Source organism: Cupressus sempervirens, chromosome 6, assembly GCF_028749045.1.
Source record: "Cupressus sempervirens isolate cs-2001-9-10 chromosome 6, ASM2874904v1, whole genome shotgun sequence".
Taxonomy (NCBI): domain Eukaryota; kingdom Viridiplantae; phylum Streptophyta; class Pinopsida; order Cupressales; family Cupressaceae; genus Cupressus; species Cupressus sempervirens.
Window position 1 is genome coordinate 640,476,711 of NC_143123.1, and position 21,327 is coordinate 640,498,037.

Below are 21,327 nucleotides of genomic sequence, written 5' to 3' on the forward strand. Positions count from 1 at the left end.
CAATGGAATCATGGAACTTAGAGAGTCTGTGAAATATGTTGCCATGCTTATTATAAAGAAGCCTATCCATGTAGTAATTGCATTGTAGACTATGATGCCAATGTTATTCTATATTGCTGATGCTACTACCCTTTCCTCTAGTTACATCTATCATATCACCAAAAATGCCAACACGGTCATGAAGGATCAAGCAAGGTTGTAGAATTCCCTCAATATTTGAATATATAAAGGAAGCCATAACTGACATATAGATTTCATGCAAATATAACATTGCAAATTGGCCAGATCCGGGACCCATTTGAATGGGATCAAAGATCCATTCAGATCCATTTGTAGACATGGGCAGGATGTCAAAGGCATTAGATTCATTTGATGTGAACATGACTCAACCTAAAGGAACCCAAGTGAGCCAGCAGATGTGTTAGCACCCTGTGGTTTTTCTTTCTTTCTTAATATTTTCTTGCTTTGACTTGGGCACCCCAAAATGGATTTCAAAGCCAATTAGTCACTTCTAAAACATTTAAAAGACCAAAACAAGTTTATTTTACCTCATTTCTATTATGAAAAATAAATACCATTCCAAAAGGTTGAAGTTTCATTTTTGTTTGTTGAATTAACACAGGGAGCTGAAGATTGACCTTTGAAGGTTCTACAATGGTTGCATTGCCACTCTTATGGATTGTGCAAGTGTCCATTGGCTACCAAGAAGATCATAGAAGAATATTTTTGCAATGACAAACAAAATTCATATTTTGCCTTATTTTTGTTTTACAAACTTGCAACAAACTATTTTCTCTGTTTTTCTTTCACTTTTATATGAATGTGTCACTATTCTTAATATTTTGGAAAAGCTAGGCTTTATAAATTGATTTTGTTTCCAAACTTTTATGTGTTTTAAATGCGTTGTTTGTAAATCTTCTTGCCAAAGGAAACACAATGGCAGCTAGTTCTAGTTTCCCAGACCCACCTAAATTAAAAGAATATTTGAATTATCCTCTATTGAAGTATATTGATATGATAAAGGTGACTGCATTAGGGTCCAAGTGGAGGGGATATATTTGGATTTTCCAAAGGTTTGATGATAGATATTCAGATTTGTATAGTTATATGAAAGTCCATATCTGTGGAATACATGGAAAAGGCATCAATGTTTTCCCTAGAAAGAATTGTGGAATTGTGCCATAGAGCAAGTGATAACATATATAATGGAGAAAGAACAAGGAGCCGAACTAGTAAACCATAGAGAAAATCATTGTTCAGAAAAAGGACGATTAAAGAGAATGTCACCTCCAATGGCCCCATCTAACCTCAATGTTGTAGTGGGGAGACAATGAGAAAGAAAATAAAAAATTAATAAGGTTCTGATCAGGTACAAAGGCCCCAATTATGAGGTGTGTGGCACCTCATTGGAGGAAGTGGTCAAACACAGAAGATTCACTCAAGCCGATAAAATAATACATGGCAAATCCAGGAGGACCCACAGTGAACGCGGGAGGACCCATGATGAATCTAGGAGGACCCGCAGGTTTCTTTTCTTTTTTGTACATATAATGTACATATATAATTTTTTGTAAACGTAATGCATCTATATATATATCTAACGAACCCACCCACGAACTCAAACCCCAAATCCGAATCCGTCTTCAGATTTGAATCAACAACTTAGGTATATTCCCTATGTAATATCTAAATATTTGAGTTGAAATTATTATTGCAAAATCTTCTAGTTTTCTGCTATATTGTTCTATCAAGATTGCAAAACCTCAAGAACAAAAAAACAGAAATCAATTCTTCAACACAAATTGTTTGAGAGCCAGTCAGGTTACTATAGTGCTATCAGAGCTTGCTTGTAGAGTGTTTGACGAAATGCCAAACAATTGAATTATAAAAGAATTTGGTGTTTGAAGAAGTTATAACTGGTTGGGGTATTACATCCCCACTGGAAAAACTTTCACTAAGAATTGTGCTGAGACCTGACATACAATTTTCAAACTGTTAAGAATTTTTCCAAGTCCTGACATACTGTTTCCAAATTGTTGTACTTCTACAGAGCAATTTCATTTATTTTAGTAGCCTCTAGCAGTGTATCCAACCATCAATTTGAACATGTAACTCATTCAACAGGGTTAAATTCTTACCTGCTGGCAAAACATACACTAAGAATTTCTCCAATTGCTCCTAAAAGCTGATTTCCAAATTCTAGAACTTCAACAGAGTTTTTGATTAATTCTAATGGCTTTAGCAATGCATCGAGCTGCATACTTTTCTGCTTTCTGGCTGGCTTATGGAAAACATGCATTTGAGGACATGGTTGTGTCTGTTAAAACTTAAGATATAGTAGAAACAGGTTTTCAGGATTTCCCTGCTCAAATTAGGGACACCACATTATTGCACTAAGAACATCAGTGGAGAAGGAAATAGATGTAATGGAAAATGACTGCAAAAGGGATCATAAAATTTGTTAAAAATGTAAAGTTTACATTAAAAATTGTTTCAACCAATCATGCTTTACATGAAAACACACTTTAATCCTTTTATCCATGTTTAGGATATTTGAGCATTTTCGCACTCTGATGTGAAGGATTTATAGCAGCTATGTTTGTAAATCTGGTATACAATACAATTCACAACTGACAAAGAAGATGACTAAAGATAAAAATTAAAATTATTTACTAGAATACTGCTGAACAGTTCCCTGCGTATATCCACATCGCACTTGTTTATACTTTCAATAACCTGCACAGAAAATAATACAGGAATGCCTGAGAATGCAAGTGCTAATTTTGCTAACTCAACAAGTACTATCCAGCATCAAAATCAATACTTAAAAAGCACAAGAAAGTATCAAACCAAAAGTATAGACAGATTTTCCTCACCATCTGTGGAAGTCCCCGGAGTGGATGTCCAGAAGCATCTAATTTATCCATATTAGGTATTGTCTGTAAAATCAAAATATTTGTTACAATAGAAACTCCAAGTTAAAGGCAGTGATTAAACTGTGTCATAAAATTAAACAAATGCATCTGTCACCCACGTGATTCATCATTAGTCAAAATTATTGCACGAACATGAAAAGAAAAACATCACAAAACCACTCTTCAATCTAAATGATTAAAAATAGAAATAACTGGCAAGTATCTTAATATATTTGTTTCAATAGAATGTCTTTTATAAAATAAGGAACACACAAAAATCGTGCCTGACTACAAGAGCTCTGCATGTGAGAGGTTAAAATAAGTCATTTAGTGCAACAGTGGTGTGTCAATGCGTGAAGCCCAAGTCTATACATCATCTCTACACCACAATCAGAATACGGAAAAATAATCTTAATTTTTCATTTTTGTGTCAATTTTTATATTCATTTGTTGCTAGCAAACCTAAAATTGGGAAGGAAATGTCTATGTCGTGCACTCGTGAAAGTTTCAAATTTGTGAGAAATAAATAAATAACATTAATAATATACATGAATGACCAAATAGATCAACAGAAGTAAAATATCATTTAGGGATTAAAATGTGCTAAGACTAACTTGAAATATACCTAAGTTGCCGATTCGGGTTCAGGGACGGGTTCGGGTTTGGGGTTCGGTTCGTGGGTTCGGGCAATTTTTTTTTTCCCCATTTGGGTTCGTGGGTGGGTTCGTTAGTGTATATATATATATATATATATATATATATATATATATATATATATATATATATATATATATATATATATATATATGCAAAAAAAATATAAACTCATATAGTTGTAAAAGTAAAACTAAGTCATTCCATAGTATGAATATATCAATGTTACTTGATTATTGATCAATGCCAAATGTCAAAGATAAACATTAAATACTCACTCATTAATCTATGCTAATGTTGTAAATAAAATCATACATTGAATTACTAAAATGCAAAATGGAATTTCAAAACATAGACTACTTCATCAGATTGATAGATAATAAATTATGAATTAATAAAGTTTGAAACTGTGAAACATAGTGATAAATCATAAATGACTCAATGAGTCAATGACAAATGTTTAAACATAGTTTATCAAAGATGCAAATGCCCTTCAAGGGTCAAATGGGTCATCAAAATATGAGGGATCAATGGCTTCATCCTCATCTATATCATTGACATTTTCCACATCATTGGAACCCAAACCGGTTCCACTAGCCCCAGATGCAGCCACATCCTCCTCCTCGTCCTCCTCAACATCTAGCAAGGCAATTCTAGATATATCTTGGACAGTCATATCCAAGTTAGAAGTCTTAGGTAGTACATCCCACAACTTTTCTGGTCCCTTCTTATATCTTGGATCCTTGCGTGATAAGAGGCGCCAGTTGTTGTGAATAAATACCAAGTCCTCTGCTTTCTTTGAACCCAACCGGTTACGCTTCACTGAGTGGATAAAGGAGTATGTACTCCAATTCCGCTCAGCAGCAGAAGAGCTTGCAACCTAGAGAGACAACCAACAAATTTTAAAAAATTAGTTAAGTAATTTTACAATACAATAGGAATTTAAGAGTGCTAATTCGACAAGCTAAGTGGCCATAAGAAAAGGAAAAAAACTTAAATACATACTTGTGACAAGATCTTAATGGCAAGAGATTGGAGGTACATGTAACTTTCCCCATGTAAGTACCACCATCCAATGGCATCCAATCTACTTTGGTCATTGATTGCATCAGGCTCTGCATTTTTGCTTGAGACAAAATCAACAAACTCTCTCCTAACATTTGATGCCACATCAAGATCACTAAAGAGCCTGTTAAGTGCCCTCTTATACCCAGCAGCAACTTCAGGATCTCCATATGGTGCCACTCTACCAGGAATAGCAAGTATCTCACTGCTATAATATCTAGGAGAAAGTGCATATGCCAAGAGGTGTAAAGGTGTAGTCATCTTGTTCCAACGATGTAGAACAATTTTCTCCACCTTAGTGTACAAGGTATCAGGATCCTGCTCTCTCCTCTGAATGACCTGAGATGTCAAATGATGTACATGTAAGTTATCTTGATGTAGTGTTAATAACTTAATTAAAATCAAAAATCAAAATCTCTCAATAAACAAGGATAAAGTATTGTATAAAAATTTAAACTTACTGATTTCATTCTTTCTAGCATAGAGTCCATGGCATCATATATGTTCCCCAAACAAGGTTCATCCATGTCGGCATACCAAAGCGTAAACATGATGGGCTCGGTGAGTTCTAATGCATATTCCACCCTATTCCAAAAATTATCACTCAAGATCAAATCCTTTACAATTTTGGCCTTTTTTGTATCAGCTTGCTTCCATCCACCCCATTTGTTGCTAATAACCATTTGACCCAATGCCTCTTTCACCCTCACAAGTCGTCTAAGGACGACTGTGTGTGAAGCAAACCTTGTTTCAACAACCTATTACCATGTTAATTCAAATTGTAAGTTAATATGATAAGTTGATAACACAAAAATTTAAGAATATGTATTAAATTTTGTAAAGTATGACACAAAAATTAATATGATAAATGAAGCTAAATCAAGTTTAAAATTTACCTTCAATAATTCCAAGCGGGAGAAAGTTCTGAAAATTGCTTGTGACATATGGTGGTTTGTCACAAACATTTGGATCTGCTCACCCTCCTCATACACATTTTTCATCCATTTAATTTGGCTGCCCATTGTTTTCATCACCAAGTTCAAGGTGTGGACAGTGCATGGTGTCCAAAAGATACGCTCATATCGTGCTTCTACCAAAACACCTGCAACCTTACAAACTTTAGCATTGTCCGTTATTACTTGGACAACATTGTCAACTCCCACGGACTCTATGGATTCAATGAGAAGTTGGGCAATAAAATTTGCATCCTTTACTTGCCCTTCACAATCAACTGCCTTCAAAAACATTGCCCCATTAGGGCAAACAGCAATCACATTTATTAATAGACGGTTTTTGCAATCTTTCCATCCATCAGAGACAATGCTCACCCCCGTTTGGATCCAAGAATCTCTTATTGGTTTGAGGAGGTTTTCTACATTCTTTCTCTCCTTATGCAATATGGTGGTTCTCAACTTTTCATATCCAGGGGATTGGTAACCATGAGGTGCATCATTTATTGCTTTCACCATCTCTCTCCAATAAGGGGATCTCACTAGATTGAATGAAACACCATTTGTAATGAGGCAACGCCCAACCTTTATGTCAGCAATTTCTCTCTTGTCATTTTCAAATGCCGTATCTAATGGGCCTCTCTTGCGGGATGCGGGTGTTTCTATTTCATCTTCATCCATAGATAGGGTAGGTAGGAAGGGATGTGGTTTACTAATTGTTTGAGAGGGTGGTGTTGGTGGTATTTGCTTTGACTTATCTTTTTTTGCCTTTGACACTAACCTATCAGCGTCTTCTTGTTCTTTTAACATGCCTGCTATTTGAGGAGTCGACAACCCTTTTTTACCTCCCTCTGGGGGCCCCTCACACATGGAAATCCCTTGACCTGGTGGACCTATCAAATGATGTTTAACCCGGAAATAGGAGCTTCTATATTGGTTTTGGCAAAAATTGCATTTCCATATATACCCTCCCCCACTAGCACGTTGCTCAATTCTTGTTGTATACTTCCACAAAGGAGAGCCTTTATCAATTTTAAATCTTTGGGATCCCACCCCACCCACTGAACCCTGACTACTCATTCTTGGATTCTTGCAATCTATAAAAACAAATTTCAAAAAGTATTTCAAAACTTATAGAAAACTTGATAAAAATTTAGAACAATAAATATAAAAAATTTAAAAAACTAAAAACAAACTATGAAAGAAGCAAAAGGAAGGATCAAATGCATACCTGGAACACTCAACACTGATTATTTGAAGGATTTGAGACTCCACAAACAATCTCTACAACCTTCTCTTCAAACATGAAAAATGGCCACACCAAAATGAGAGAGCAAAATGACAAAGCAAATGAGAGATTAGATTAATGAAATGCATCTAATAGGCCTTACTTTAGGGTTTGGCAAAAAAATAATGAAAAAAACATAATTTTATTGCTTTTTTGGGCCACTTTTTGGCCCCACCTGCTGCGGGTCCGCCCGGATTCACCCGGGTCTGCGACCGGTCCAGGCAAGGTCCACATTTTGGCCTGCGGGTCCTCCCGAGTCCGTGCACCCGCAGGCCAAAATGCGGACCCTGCCCGGACCGGTCGTGGACCGGGGCTCGGATCTGGACCCGAATGAATCCAGACCCAGACCCGAGCTCCAGGGTGCGAATCCGGTAACTTAGAAATATACAAAAGTAACTACGCCTAAAAAGAAATAAAACAAAACAAGAGGACTGGGAACGCGGTGAGCTTGCTTTGGGGATAAAGCTAAATAGTTAGAACTCCAAAAAGGTCACTAAGTGCTGTTTATAGAAGCTCGTATTTTTAAAATAATCCTATAAATAAGGTCCAATAACTGCCAGTATGTCCAAGAAAAGGGATCTTATAGACAACAAGGCTCTAATCTAAGTAAGAAGTCAAGCAGCATCAGCACTACATTAAATGTCAATATGAAAATGGACAAGATTTTTAAGATAGACAACACTAGTAGATATCTTTAAAAGTGAAGAGTTAATAACACTTAACTATATCAAGATTCAACCTACAACTTTGAGAGCAAACAAACTCTACAACATACTTGAGAAAATCAGCAAGCTTTTGTTCGACTCCTGAGTGCTCCCGAGTCAAAATGTCAATCAAGTTAGTCGTCCAAAAACTCCCCAAACAAATTCTTGAAAAATTAGTAACAACTTTTTCCTATAGAACTCGCGAGTAAATACAAATCATTTAATATTACTTTCTTTAAGTTGAAAAAAAGGCAATTCTCATTGGCTGTAAAGGTTTCAAAGGATCCCCAAAAGGATGCTACCGCTTGATTACATTGGATAAAAATATGTAATTATAGTTAGTGGTAAATTTTTCAAAGGACCCTGTGCAAGGTGCTGCCCCTCAAATCCATTAAAAGCATTGCCCCAAATCCCTCACAAGGGGTGTTGCCTGCCGTTCCCCATCAAAGGTACCACCCCTCAACCTCATTGCGTTCTCCACTCCCAAATCCCCATTAGTGATTGGAATTTGCAAAATAAAGCAATTGATGACAATGACGGGGTGACAAGGAATTGGGATATAACTTGTGTATGCCAACTTACATCTTATTATTGCACCACTTGCCAAAAATCCTCCTTAGATGAGCCAACTTCTACATATGACATGGCTAGTGGAAGTGGCATTATAAATTTGGTCTATGGTATATACCAAATTCTCATTTTGTGTAATGTCCCCTCTTAAGTTCAACATGACATTGATCATGGATTTTGCCTATTCCAGACTTTCGTAGGCAAATGGTGTGGAGAGAGAGTCAATTCTGCGGATCAGATGGTCATATCTTGCTCTTGAAGAAGTGTTAAGAGGTTATATTTTATTATTATGTGTTATTGGGGCCTACATGTTATAATTTTAAGTTGAGTTGCACTTTTTATTTTATAAAATTACTTTATTATAAAAAGTGCATTATAATGAGATTTTATAAAGGATGTTTCTAGAAGTTCTAGCAACTTCTTAGAAAAGTGAATAAATAGAGGGCTGGGCCTCTCATTTTGGACATGTTTGGATTTGAGATTTCTTCTACTTCTTCCATTGTGGAGCAAATTTGTAGTCTCTTGGGTCTGCAAATTATTATTTGATCTTTGGGAACGAATCACTCCCTTGGATTGGCGACTTTGAGGGTGTGAAATATCACCTGAATTGTTGCATTTGAGGAGTTGGTAATTCAGCCATCTCATTTGGACTTCATTGAGATTCAGTTATAAGGGTTTACTTTGGTTGGAATAAGGGTTTCAGTTGTGCCCTAGCATTTGTGGATTGATTAACAGGGTTTGAAGACACAGTTGTGCATTATTTGCAGGCTGCCAGTCGAGGGTTTGGACCCACGTTTTTGCTCATAACTCCTAATTGGCTTGACGGATGAATTTCATATTTTAGGGGGTTATTCAGCAACCCTAGGCGCCCAGATTTATTGCTTTTGGAGTGACAGAAAACGCTGCAGTATTTTTATCTAGCAGCCGTATCAGGCCGTACCTGTACGGCCCTGTCAGTTGGGCAGCAGCAGCAATTTTGTGAGTCGGTTTGGGGCAGATTGTGAGGTCTTCGTGTGGCATTAATTCAGCATTCATATCCGGCAAAATTGGAGCTATTTCAGGTGCACAAACTGAAGTTTTGATTGCCAAAATATTGCATGTTATGGATTAGAACAGTCAGCACTGTCATTGCATAAATAGTTATTTCCAGTCATTAATAACTGTTGTAAAAGTTTCGTCATTTGCATTCCAAATCTGAACTAGGTTATTGTTCATGTCATAACATTGCATTGTTAAGAGCTTGATGTATTAGAAGTGCATAGTTGTGACAGTCTCTCATTGTAATCAGTTCTATTTGCTGTCATAAAATCAGAATTGCATTGGACTTCATATTTGAGTTTTATATTGTCATCTATCTCTTAGATTGATAGTGTTATAATCTGGAATTGTTGTTCATACATTATTGGCATCATATATTGAGGTTTCGTTGTACAACAATTAGTAATATTGCAGCCTTATTCGGTTACATGCCAACTGTTTGACAAAATTCCTAAGTCCAGTTTGAGGGTTTCAGTGGCCTTTATAGTGAGGGTCATTACAGTGGTATCAGAGCTATAAGTCCTGCCATCCTGTGGAGGTCTTATAGGGAATTTGGAACAGCTGGATAGAAGGGAAAGTGTTTGACGAAATGTCAAAACACTAAAATCAGAACATTTATGTTTGAGCATGCGACAGAGGCTTTATAATTTCCGCAATACCAAAGCAAGACAAGATAGGATTTCAGACCTGCAGAGCGAACAGTCTAGCTCATCTGTACAGGTGGGCATAGAATCCAGTCATACAGACACAGGGGAGGTATTCTTTGATCAAGACTACGACTACAATATGGATAGAAGCGGGAATGCCGGTCCAGATCAGCAAGAGGAAAGATTTTTACAGTTATTAGACACCTTGGCACAGGGACAGCGATTAGCCGAACAAAGAGCACAGGAACAGAATCAGAGAATGGAGCTTATGATGCAAATGATGGCTCGTCAAATGGGGTTGAACGCTAACATAGGTGGAGGAAATAATCAGAATGGTAACAATCAGAATGGGAATAATCAGGATGGGATATATAATGGAGGCGAACAAATTGGGAACAATTTCGGTCATGCACCCCAGCAAGCTAGGACAGTGAGTTTGAGACCTATGATTCCCACGTTCCTTCCTAGAGCTCCAGAGCAGCCAGTACCAGAACCCCAGATCACTGACATACAGGATCAGCTGAGGAGAGATTGGGAAGCAGGAGGTCCAGATTTTACAGCAGCAATCACCTTTAGAGAGTATATGGATGTGCGGATGAAGCATATGCCCCGTGGACATGACAGGACTCAGAGCTATGAGCTACGAAAGAAAGTAGGGAAACTTCAGTTACCATATTATGATGGCTCGGGGAAGTCTACAGCAAGAGCTTGGGTTCAAAAACTTGACACATACTTTCAATTGAACCCTATGTCTGAGGAAGAAGCTATTAAGTATGCAGAAATTCACCTGGATGGGTTAGCACACGAGTGGTGGCATCATGGTATGATCACTATGGGTCATGCACACATTACCTCATATGTGGAGTTTACGGAGAGACTGATTGAACGTTTTGATAAGAAGGATCCAGAACTCCATTTCAAGGAGTTAGCTCAGCTTAAACAATGGGGATCATTGGAAACATACATTTCAGAGTTTCAAAAACTTGCAGTGTTAGTAACAGATGTATCTGAACGGAGGCTATTGGTTTTATTTATAGATGGGCTAGTTGATCCGTTGAGAGGGTGGATTAAAGCTCTCAACCCTCCCACTTTGCAGGAAGCCATTAAGAAAGCTCGTGACATGGATTCCTCTTCAGCTTCTAAAAATAAATTCCAGGCAAAGAGTTTCCCTTCACGAAAAGATAGGGACAGGAGACCCTTTCATAGAGAGGCACAGCTACCTAAGGAGGAAAGTAAGAGGTTGGACAAGGAGACACTTAATGACTTGCGTAGGAAGAAGCTATGCTTCTATTGCAAAGGCCCGTATGAGTATGGCCATGACTGTCCTATGAGGCCAAAAGGGAAGGCCAATCGAGCAATGTGGGCTTATTACGAAGGCTCAGATTCAGATAGTTCAGAACATCATGATGAGGATCCTGATGAAGCAGAGGGAGAGCAGGAGATAGACAGTGCAGGGCAACAGCAGGGAACAGAGCTACATTTACAGGAAGCACGACTGTCTAGTATCCAAAGAGAGGGATCTTTCAGACTTCGGGGAATTTTGGCTAGGCAGAAGGTTATTACATTACTGGACACAGGTGCCACACATAATTTCATTGATGCACGATTCGTGGAGAACCGTGGACTCATTACTGAGGAGTTCGTGGGACTAAGAGTCAGGTAGCTGATGGATACACTCTTCGTTGTGACAGGATGGTACGAGACCTACCTTTGCACCTGAACAACTATGAGTTTAAGGCGGACTATCATGTGGTCAACATGGGTGACATGGATATAGTACTTGGAATGCAGTGGCTTCATTCATTGAAGGTGGTTACCCTGAGACTAGAGGATATGGAGATACAATTCGAAGTGAATGGTAGGACTCATGTGCTTAAGGCTATCCGTAATGGAGACATCAGGACTATCTCATTTAGGCGGCTGGAGAGATTAACTAGGCATAATGATATAGAGTGGGCAGCAGTTTGTACTTTGACACCTACACAGGAGGAGCAACATAAGACGGAATATCATCCTGATATTCGGAAATTGAGGATTAAGTACGAAAAGGTATTCAGTGAGATTCCACTAGGCAGGCCATCGGACAGAGGCATTGAGCATGTTATTGAGCTGGAGGAAGGTGCTAAGCCTATCATGATCACACCATATCGACACCCAAAGCGACTGAAGGATGAGATCGAAAGGACCATCGAGGAGTTGCTAGCTATGGGGCACATCCGACCAAGTAAGTCACCTTTTGCATCTTCTGTTGTTTTGGTAAAAAAGAAGGATGGAACTCTTCGGATGTGTGTTGATTACAGGGAATTAAATAAGAGAACCATTAAGAACAGGTATCCCATTCCTCGCATTGATGAATTGATAGATGAATTGCATGGGGCTTGTTATTTCACGAAAATTGATTTGAGATCAGGATATCACCAGATCAGAGTCCGTGAACAGGATATTGAGAAAACTGCTTTCAGATGTCATTGTGGGCACTTTGAGTTTGTAGTCATGCCTTTCGGCCTGACCAATGCACCTGCCACTTTCCAGTCCACTATGAACAGAGTTTTCCACCATCAATTGAGGAAATTCGTGCTGGTGTTTTTTGATGACATTTTGATCCATAGCCGATCATGGCAGGAGCATCTAGAGCATTTGGAGACAGTGTTGAGCATTTTACAGGAGTCCTTGTATGCAAAAGAGTCCAAATGTGACTTAGGGATGACCGAGCTGTATATTTGGGACACATTATTAGTGCAGATGGAGTGCGGATGGATCCTAAAAAGATTCGCACTATTGTTGATTGGCCTCCACCAGAGAACCTTACACAGTTGAGGGAGTTCCTTGGTTTATGCGGTTTCTATCGCAGGTTTGTCAGTGGCTACTCACGACATGCAGCTCCCATGCCAGATCTACTGAAAAAAGGGGAATTTGTATGGACTCAGAAGGCACAGGACTGTTTTATGAGATTTAAGGAGATAATGACTACGTGCCCAGTTCTAGCATTACCTGATTTCACGAAGTCATTTGAGCTTCAATGTGATGCATTTGGAGAGGGAGTAAATACTACATATCACATCACTATACAGATGACACCCTTCATGGCACTTTACGGTTATGAAGCACCTAGTTTCTTGGATTTGTTGTTGGGCGACAGCCGGGTACCCAGTGCAGGAGAATTATTACAGGAGAGTAAGGATATAGTTGCTACTCTCAAAGATAATATTGCGAGAGCTCAGAACCAGCAGAAGCAGTATGCCGACCAGAAGAGGACTGAGCGTAGTTTTGAGGTGGATGATATGGTTTACCTCATGTTGCAGCCATACAGGCAATCTACTCTTAAGAAGAGTGGTGCAGAGAAACTCAAGCCACGCTATTACGGACCATTCAGGGTTATCAGGCAAGTTGGTGAGGTGGCCTATGAGTTGGAGCTTCCGACAGACAGCAGGGTGCACAATGTGTTTCATGTGTCCCGCCTCAAGAAGGCGTTGGGGCTGAATGTGCTACCTTCCGCAGTATTACCTCCTTTAGATGATGAGGAAAAATTGATTTTAGTGCCAGAATCCATCCTGGAGAGCAGAGAAAAGCAGCTTCGCAGAAGAGTGATCAGAGAATACTTGGTTAAGTAGAAAGATCTACGTGTTGAGGATGCTACTTGGGAGGGGGAAGCTATTTTGCAGCACCCGGCGTTGAGATTGCTTGAGGCCAAGCAATTTCAGGAGGAGCGGACTGTAATGTCCCCTCTTTAGTTCGACATGACATTGATCATGGATTTTGCCTATTCCAGACTCTCGTAGGCAAATGGTGTGGAGAGAGAGTCAATTCTGCGGATCAGATGGTCATATCTTGCTCTTGAAGAAGTGTTAAGAGGTTATATTTTATTATTATGTGTTATTGGGGCCTACATGTTATAATTTTAAGTTGAGTTGCACTTTTTATTTTATAAAATTACTTTATTATAAAAAGTGCATTATAATGAGATTTTATAAAGGATGTTTCTAGAAGTTCTAGCAACTTCTTAGAAAAGTGAATAAATAGAGGGCTGGGCCTCTCATTTTGGACATGTTTGGATTTGAGATTTCTTCTACTTCTTCCATTGTGGAGCAAATTTGTAGTCTCTTGGGTCTGCAAATTATTATTTGATCTTTGGGAACGAATCACTCCCTTGGATTGGCGACTTTGAGGGTGTGAAATATCACCTAAATTGTTGCATTTGAGGAGTTGGTAATTCAGCCATCTCATTTGGACTTCATTGAGATTCAGTTATAAGGGTTTACTTTGGTTGGAATAAGGGTTTCAGTTGTGCCCTAGCATTTGTGGATTGATTAACAGGGTTTGAAGACACAGTTGTGCATTATTTGCAGGCTGCCAGTCGAGGGTTTGGACCCACGTTTTTGCTCATAACTCCTAATTGGCTTGACGGATGAATTTCATATTTTAGGGGGTTATTCAGCAACCCTAGGCGCCCAGATTTATTGCTTTTGGAGTGACAGAAAACGCTGCAGTATTTTTATCTAGCAGCCGTATCAGGCCGTACCTATACGGCCCTGTCAGTTGGGCAGCAGCAGCAATTTTGTGAGTCGGTTTGGGGCAGATTGTGAGGTCTTCGTGTGGCATTAATTCAGCATTCATATCCGGCAAAATTGGAGCTATTTCAGGTGCGCAAACTGAAGTTTTGATTGCCAAAATATTGCATGTTATGGATTAGAACAGTCAACACTGTCATTGCATAAATAGTTATTTCCAGTCATTAATAACTGTTGTAAAAGTTTCGTCATTTGCATTCCAAATCTGAACTAGGTTATTGTTCATGTCATAACATTGCATTGTCAAGAGCTTGATGTATTAGAAGTGCATAGTTGTGACAGTCTCTCATTGTAATCAGTTCTATTTGCTGTCATAAAATCAGAATTGCATTGGACTTCATATTTGAGTTTTATATTGTCATCTATCTCTTAGATTGGTAGTGTTATAATCTGGAATTGTTGTTCATACATTATTGGCATCATATATTGAGGTTTCGTTGTACAACAATTAGTAATATTGCAGCCTTATTCGGTTACATGCCAACTGTTTGACAAAATTCCTAAGTCCAGTTTGAGGGTTTCAGTGGCCTTTATTGTGAGGGTCATTACATTTTGATTTATATATGATGGAAATTAGTAATAATGTGTATTTTTGAAAACAGACATGTAGTACATGGAACATTCAATGAAATTGCCTTGTTTTTCTCAAGCTTTTGCGGAAGCCCAAGAGTTTAAAATTTCTGGGTCTGCCAAGTTATTACCAAGTACTAGTTTTTCAACCATGCTCTATAGGTCAAAAAAATTGTTAAAAGGTAGTTTAGTTAATTGAAACTTCTGTGAATGGAGTCTAATGATAAAATGGATTAAGAACAAATTAGGAATAATATTGATAATGAATATCAAGGGATGTCACATGTTACATTGCAAGTCTTCCCCAATTCTAGTTCTACTCTAGTTTTATCACTATTATTGTGTAGGTTATGTGAAGGTACCAGTAAAGCAAACTAATTATTTTGTATTTTTCCACAAGAAGCATGTATCCTGGTAGGATGTTTTGTAACAATGATGATAAGATTATAGTTTTCAAAACATTCCATTACTGCATACAAACCAAACAAAGAGGCAATTCTAAATAGACAATAAAAACAAGGAACGGTAATACAGATTTTACACATAAGGAAAACTAGACCATGAAAAATGCATGTTCAAAATGATTCAAAGGAAATCAAAAAAGAAAAAAAAAGAAAAATTGAGTAATATTCAGTAGAATATGAATTATGAGGACCAGACAATCCACTCTTTAAGCGTAGAGAAAGTTACATCAACCTTTAGGAGTCCAACTTATCAAATGTAAAAACATGCATGAAACACCTGGTGCTCTTTCAAGCCTACAAGTACAGCAAATAATAAGATATCACAGAAAACAATTATAGACTGAACAACTTATCCATGTATGCAATAAATAGATATGCATTACAACTCAGATTCAGGATGCATTGTAGGGCCTTCCAGATTGGATGTGGATGCATGCACCAGTGCGCTCTAATGCAAAGGATCTGAAAATTAATAATATTTTTTATTTATGTTTATCTAAATGAAGCTTAGTATTTTTTTTCTTTTTTTTTTTTCTGAATTATCATATTTCTTTAATTATATATATACATACACATGTACCCAAATGCATCCAAACCCTCCAAAAACAAATGCACGCATCATGTACCAAGTTTGCATAACCACATCTGAACCAGTAACTAAGAATTACAATAAACGAATGATGATTCAATACCAAGACAAGTGAACATAGATAAGTTGTCAATAAAAGCTATATCATAGCCGACGGGTAGAGTTAGTATCCGAAAGGTTGCATGACGGTTGAGTCACCCCTTCGGGAAGTATATGTACATCGATCGAATGGATATATGGATCATCATTGTAATTGGAATTGCATATCTTCTTATATGAATAAAGTATTTGTTAAGTGTTACATTCTAATCTATTACTGGGATACGTATCCATTTGCCCTGTATGGTAAACAAGCTATAAGTTTTATGTGATTATCAAATGTCATAACCAAAATAATTATTAAATTCCTAAATAGAGCTTATTATAACTAGGTTAGATTGTACTGCTAATCCATCAAATACAAAATACCTACTAGTTTTCCTACACTATCCTCTTATAAACATTCTGACAAATCTTGCCTATTTGGTTCTTGTTCTTTCTAGGACACAATGTATTATATCCTCAAGAGTCTTGTATGGGGTTGTGATCCATAACTAGCATTCACAATTGCAACTAATCATCAATATAGATAGTAAGTTTTTGTTCATGTCGCGGACATGCCAAAAATTCCAATACTCCACCAAGATTCACTCCCTTTTGGGGGATATCCATGTCTTGGATAAATGGAGATTTGGGGAGGAGAGGGATGAATACTTGTGTAATATTGGAATGTTTGGCACGTCTGTGATATAAACAAAATACATGCTATCTATATCAATAATTAGTTGCAATTAGGATGCTAGTTATGGATCAAAACCCCAAGCAAGACTCTCACGGATATAATACATGTTGAGGTTGATGGAAGATCGATCCCATAGCTCCCTAGAATCACTTGCATGCAAACCCCTGCCACAGAAGGGAGAAGCAAAAAGCTATGGAGGCTAGAATTCCTAGATCCACAGATGAGACACTCTTGATGAGAGTAAAGGAGATTGCTATTATCAAAACTGAATTAATCAATAATTACAAACAGAGATCATCCTTATAAAGGAGATCAAAAACCCTAAAAAGGTCTAACCTAGGTTGCATAATAATAATTAATAAAAGAATTAATTATTATATGCCTAAAGTTTAGCTTAAGTAGACTAGAGTTAATTAGAAAATATTTAATTACTTTAAGAATACATTGTTTCCAAGAAACAATAAGAATCAAATAGGAAAGATTTGTCAAAATGTTTATAACTTTATGCGCATAGTGTAGGAAAATTAGTGGGTATTTGGGTGAATTTAATAATTATTTTTGTTATGACCTTTGACAGTCACATGAGACTTATATCTATGCTTCAATACCAAGACAAGTGAACGTAGATATGTCTTATGTGATTATCAATGGTCATAACCAAAATAATTATTAAATTTTTTGATATAGCTTAACATAACCTGGTTATATCATACTACTACACCCAAATACCCACTAATTTTCCTACACTATAAATTCACCCAGATACCCACTAAATTTGCGCACTGCGCATAAACATTTTGACAAATCTTGCCTATTTGATTCTTGTCATTTTAGGGACACAATGTATTATATGCTTAAGAGTCTTGTATGGGTTGTTATCCATAACTAGCATCCATAATTGTAGCTAATCAAGAATACAGATAGAGTGTTTTTGTTCATGTCATAGATGTCATAAAAATGCCAAACATTCCAATATTCCACAAGGATTTATACCATTCCCTCCAAAATCCCCACATTTCCAAGATGAGGATGTCCTACATTCCCCCACTATCCAACCACCACTACCAAAGCTTTGGGAACATTTCTAAGATGTCTCCATAGAGAGAGAGAATTGTCGAACTCGATACATCCACTCTTAGTGACTTATAGAGGACTCCAAAGAATCACCAAGACCAGTACAGGACTCCAACACACCTACCAAAGGCGTTTGAGTGTTTTACTGATCACAACACATGTGGAAGAAGACCCCAACGTCTCGACAGGATGTAAATTTGGCATCATTGATGCAGATTATAGTGAAGAGACGTAAAACATATGTATGATAGTTGTTGGATCAGTTATTGTGTTGTCGTTGATGTCAACTTCAAGGTTGGCTATGAACTTTCTATCGTGGAAATTAATTAGATACTATGTAGGAGACAAATCAAGTGTGGTTGATTGGTGTAATGAGTTAGAGTGCAAGATTGATATTGGAGATCCAAAGATGTCTCTAGTTGTCATATATGTAATTTCATGTATTGCACATAAGTATTGAGAGAGATAAGATTGATTGGAGTGAGAGAATACAATCGGGTTAATCGGTTTATGACAGACAATGAATGATTGGATTGGTCAAACAAATTTATGTTGTTTCAACTAATAAAATTCAAAATTTACGATGTTTACTTAGTTGTTTGATCGTGGTTACAGTTGTGTATGATTTGGCTTGTAGGAAGGCGTTTTTGGATTGATTGAAGACAGTTCAAGAAGGAAAATGAAGAATAGGTTGAATGTTTGATTTTGATCTTGAACCATTAACATGTAGGACATATCTAGTGGATCTTTAATGATATAAAGTTGGTTGATGATGTGGCAATGACATGGAACCAATGAGTTATGATGGATCAGCTATACATTGGTAGTTGTGATGGAATTTCTTAGAAGTGTACATGTTAATTGGAAAAAGTGATATTGCTAGATGTTCTTTATTGGATCGATGTACAATTCAAATGGATGACAAAGTGGTACCAATTGATCATGGATTAGGGATTCAGTTAAGCTATGATGGATTCCAGGTATAACATATTTAGCTTAAGGTGATGGATTGGCCTAATGTTCAGCTGTCTATTTATATGGCAGAATGTTCTTTTTGCAAGTGTGAGAGTGAAGAGTAAGATCGAAAAGAGTTGTGCGGTGGAGTTGGTATTTGAATGTCTACAAGCAAATGTAGATGATGAACTGAATTAGATCTGTACAAGCAATTTTGAAGTGTTATTTCCAAATCAGTGTTCTTGTTGAATCCTAACAAACTCTCAAGTTCAAAGCCTCCGACAAGGTCACTTTTAACAGTGTGAACAGGATCTAACACATCTAAAGTGAATTCCTTTTATGGAGTGGCTCATTAATTTGAGTTAGAGAATCCTTTGACAAGGTTACTGCTAATTGGGTAAAGCTTCTAATAGGGCAAGAGGTAAATCTCTTAGTTGGTTGACTCCTAACATGGTCTGCTCCTAACCAAGAATCATCATAAGCTCCCAACCGGGTGCAGCCTTTAGCAAGGTGCAATTCAGAAGAGTGCAAAGATTTGTGGGTATTGATTCCAGTCGTGGTTTTTTCCTCTAACTAAGGGTTTCCACGATAAATATTGGTGGTATTACATTATTTGTGTGGAATATTTTATTAGTTGTCTTACCAATAGATTCACAAGTTAACATGCAATGAATGAATAAGTGTTAGATTTGATAATGGTTAATCAGTATTGTGAGGTTTTGGTTAGAGTTTGAATCTGGTTAATTACTGACTCAACACCCCCTTTCCCCACCTCCCAATAATTTGGAACCTAAAGTATATTAAAATGTAAAGCCAACAAACCATCAAAAGCTGATGATGATCCTACACAAACAAGGCAAATTGGTATTTTTAGAGGAGATTATGCATGTGGAATTCATAAATTTTGATGAGTTTGTAGATAATTAGAAGCATCATTCTGGACCATTAGATCATATTGAACATTATATTTCTGATCATATAAAATTTTGAATATAATATAAATTCCATATTCAACACTTTTATTATTGACATTCACTTCAAAGTTCAAGTGTTCAATGCAATCATTCCAATGGGATTAACTTTACTATTCACCCGTCAGTAGTTTACTTAGCATGCCAAAGTTTCATTTGTAATTCTCATTTCTTATAGAATTTTTGAAGTACTATATGTCTCCAAGTCTCACAGCTTCTGAAAGAAGGCACCAAACAGCAGAAACGTGCATCATAGATGTCAAATGCTTCCTTAAATAATCAGACGCAGCCTCTAAAATGACTGCCACTTCTCTATAGATGAATGGTGGCTCTCTCAACCCCAAATCCAGACCTCTATAAGGTTGTAATCTGCACAAAATACAGTTCACTATCCTTGCAATTATATCTGATATGAAACTCTTAACCCTCTTCACAAGTTGGTCAGCAATTTTAACACAATCTTAACCTTAGGATGAGATTAATGCTGGCACAATTCACTAGTAGAGATCAACCAATTCAAAGTGCAAAATGCTTAAAAGAATTCCCAATTCTTCCAGCCTTCAAACGCTGAAACCGTTTGCTCCAATACTCATCACAAATTCACAAAATAACAAATGCACAATGATGTAAAAGAACTCATGTGACTCTTTTATAACGTTTGTGGGAGTACTCACACACATTTCCAGCCAATGTGGATAAATAGTGTTGATGCTAAGGTAGTTACAGTCAAACAAACTCATTAAAGATATATCAATGTATATCCACTATATATGAGACATATTATATACTTGATTTATAAAATTATATATAGACATGAAAATATTATTATTGTTTTCATCCTTCTGGGTAGGAATGTGTAAGTTTATTGGCATCAACATTTCGGATCATACTATATGATCTATCATTAGGATGAGAGAGCTAAGAATGCCAATGAATACCATATCATGGATTGTGGAAATCTGTTGCAATTAATATTATTATTATGCAATTCTAGAAAGAAAATAAATTTCACACACACACACACATGTATATAATCTTTTTCATTATATATCAAATGAAGTTTTAATAGGACCAGCTGCATAATAATCTTGATCGACTGATTAAGTCGATTGTTTGACCATTTATATAATGGAAAGGCTGAAAGAATTGTTTGACCGACAAGCCTTATCATATTCCATTACAATGTTTCGTGGAAAGTCATGACCACCATGGGTCCTGACTCCATGATGGAGTCATAATCCATCGTGGATGTGATTTGTCCACCCTTATATAATAGAAACCTACAATGATTTTAATACGATGGCGAACACATATCAGACAGTCTTCAGTACATGTTATTATCTGCAAGTTATCATACAGCTATCCTCTACTGTATTCACTGCAGAAATATAAGTTGCTCGTGTCACTATTTTTTGCTTATACTACCCCACACAAACAGAATTTAAACTATAGTGATATTTAGAAAGAATATATATATTGAAAAAGAAATTTATTATTTAAGTTTAGATAAATCTGATACATAGGA

General features: G+C 37.0%; 1 protein-coding gene across 6 annotated transcripts in view; it reads right to left on the minus strand.

The window, feature by feature from the left end:
• Positions 1–21,327, minus strand: part of LOC149553855 (actin-related protein 4-like) — a 281,943-nt gene that overhangs the window by 10,395 nt on the left and 250,221 nt on the right. For all 6 annotated transcript variants that reach the window (XM_089789213.1, XM_089789215.1, XM_089789216.1 and 3 more), the window contains 2 exons: positions 2,877–2,939; positions 2,674–2,736 (listed from right to left, as the gene is read on the minus strand). In XM_089789213.1, the coding sequence (XP_089645339.1) occupies positions 2,674–2,736; positions 2,877–2,939 (126 nt within the window). The remainder of the gene's footprint in view (positions 1–2,673; positions 2,737–2,876; positions 2,940–21,327) is intronic.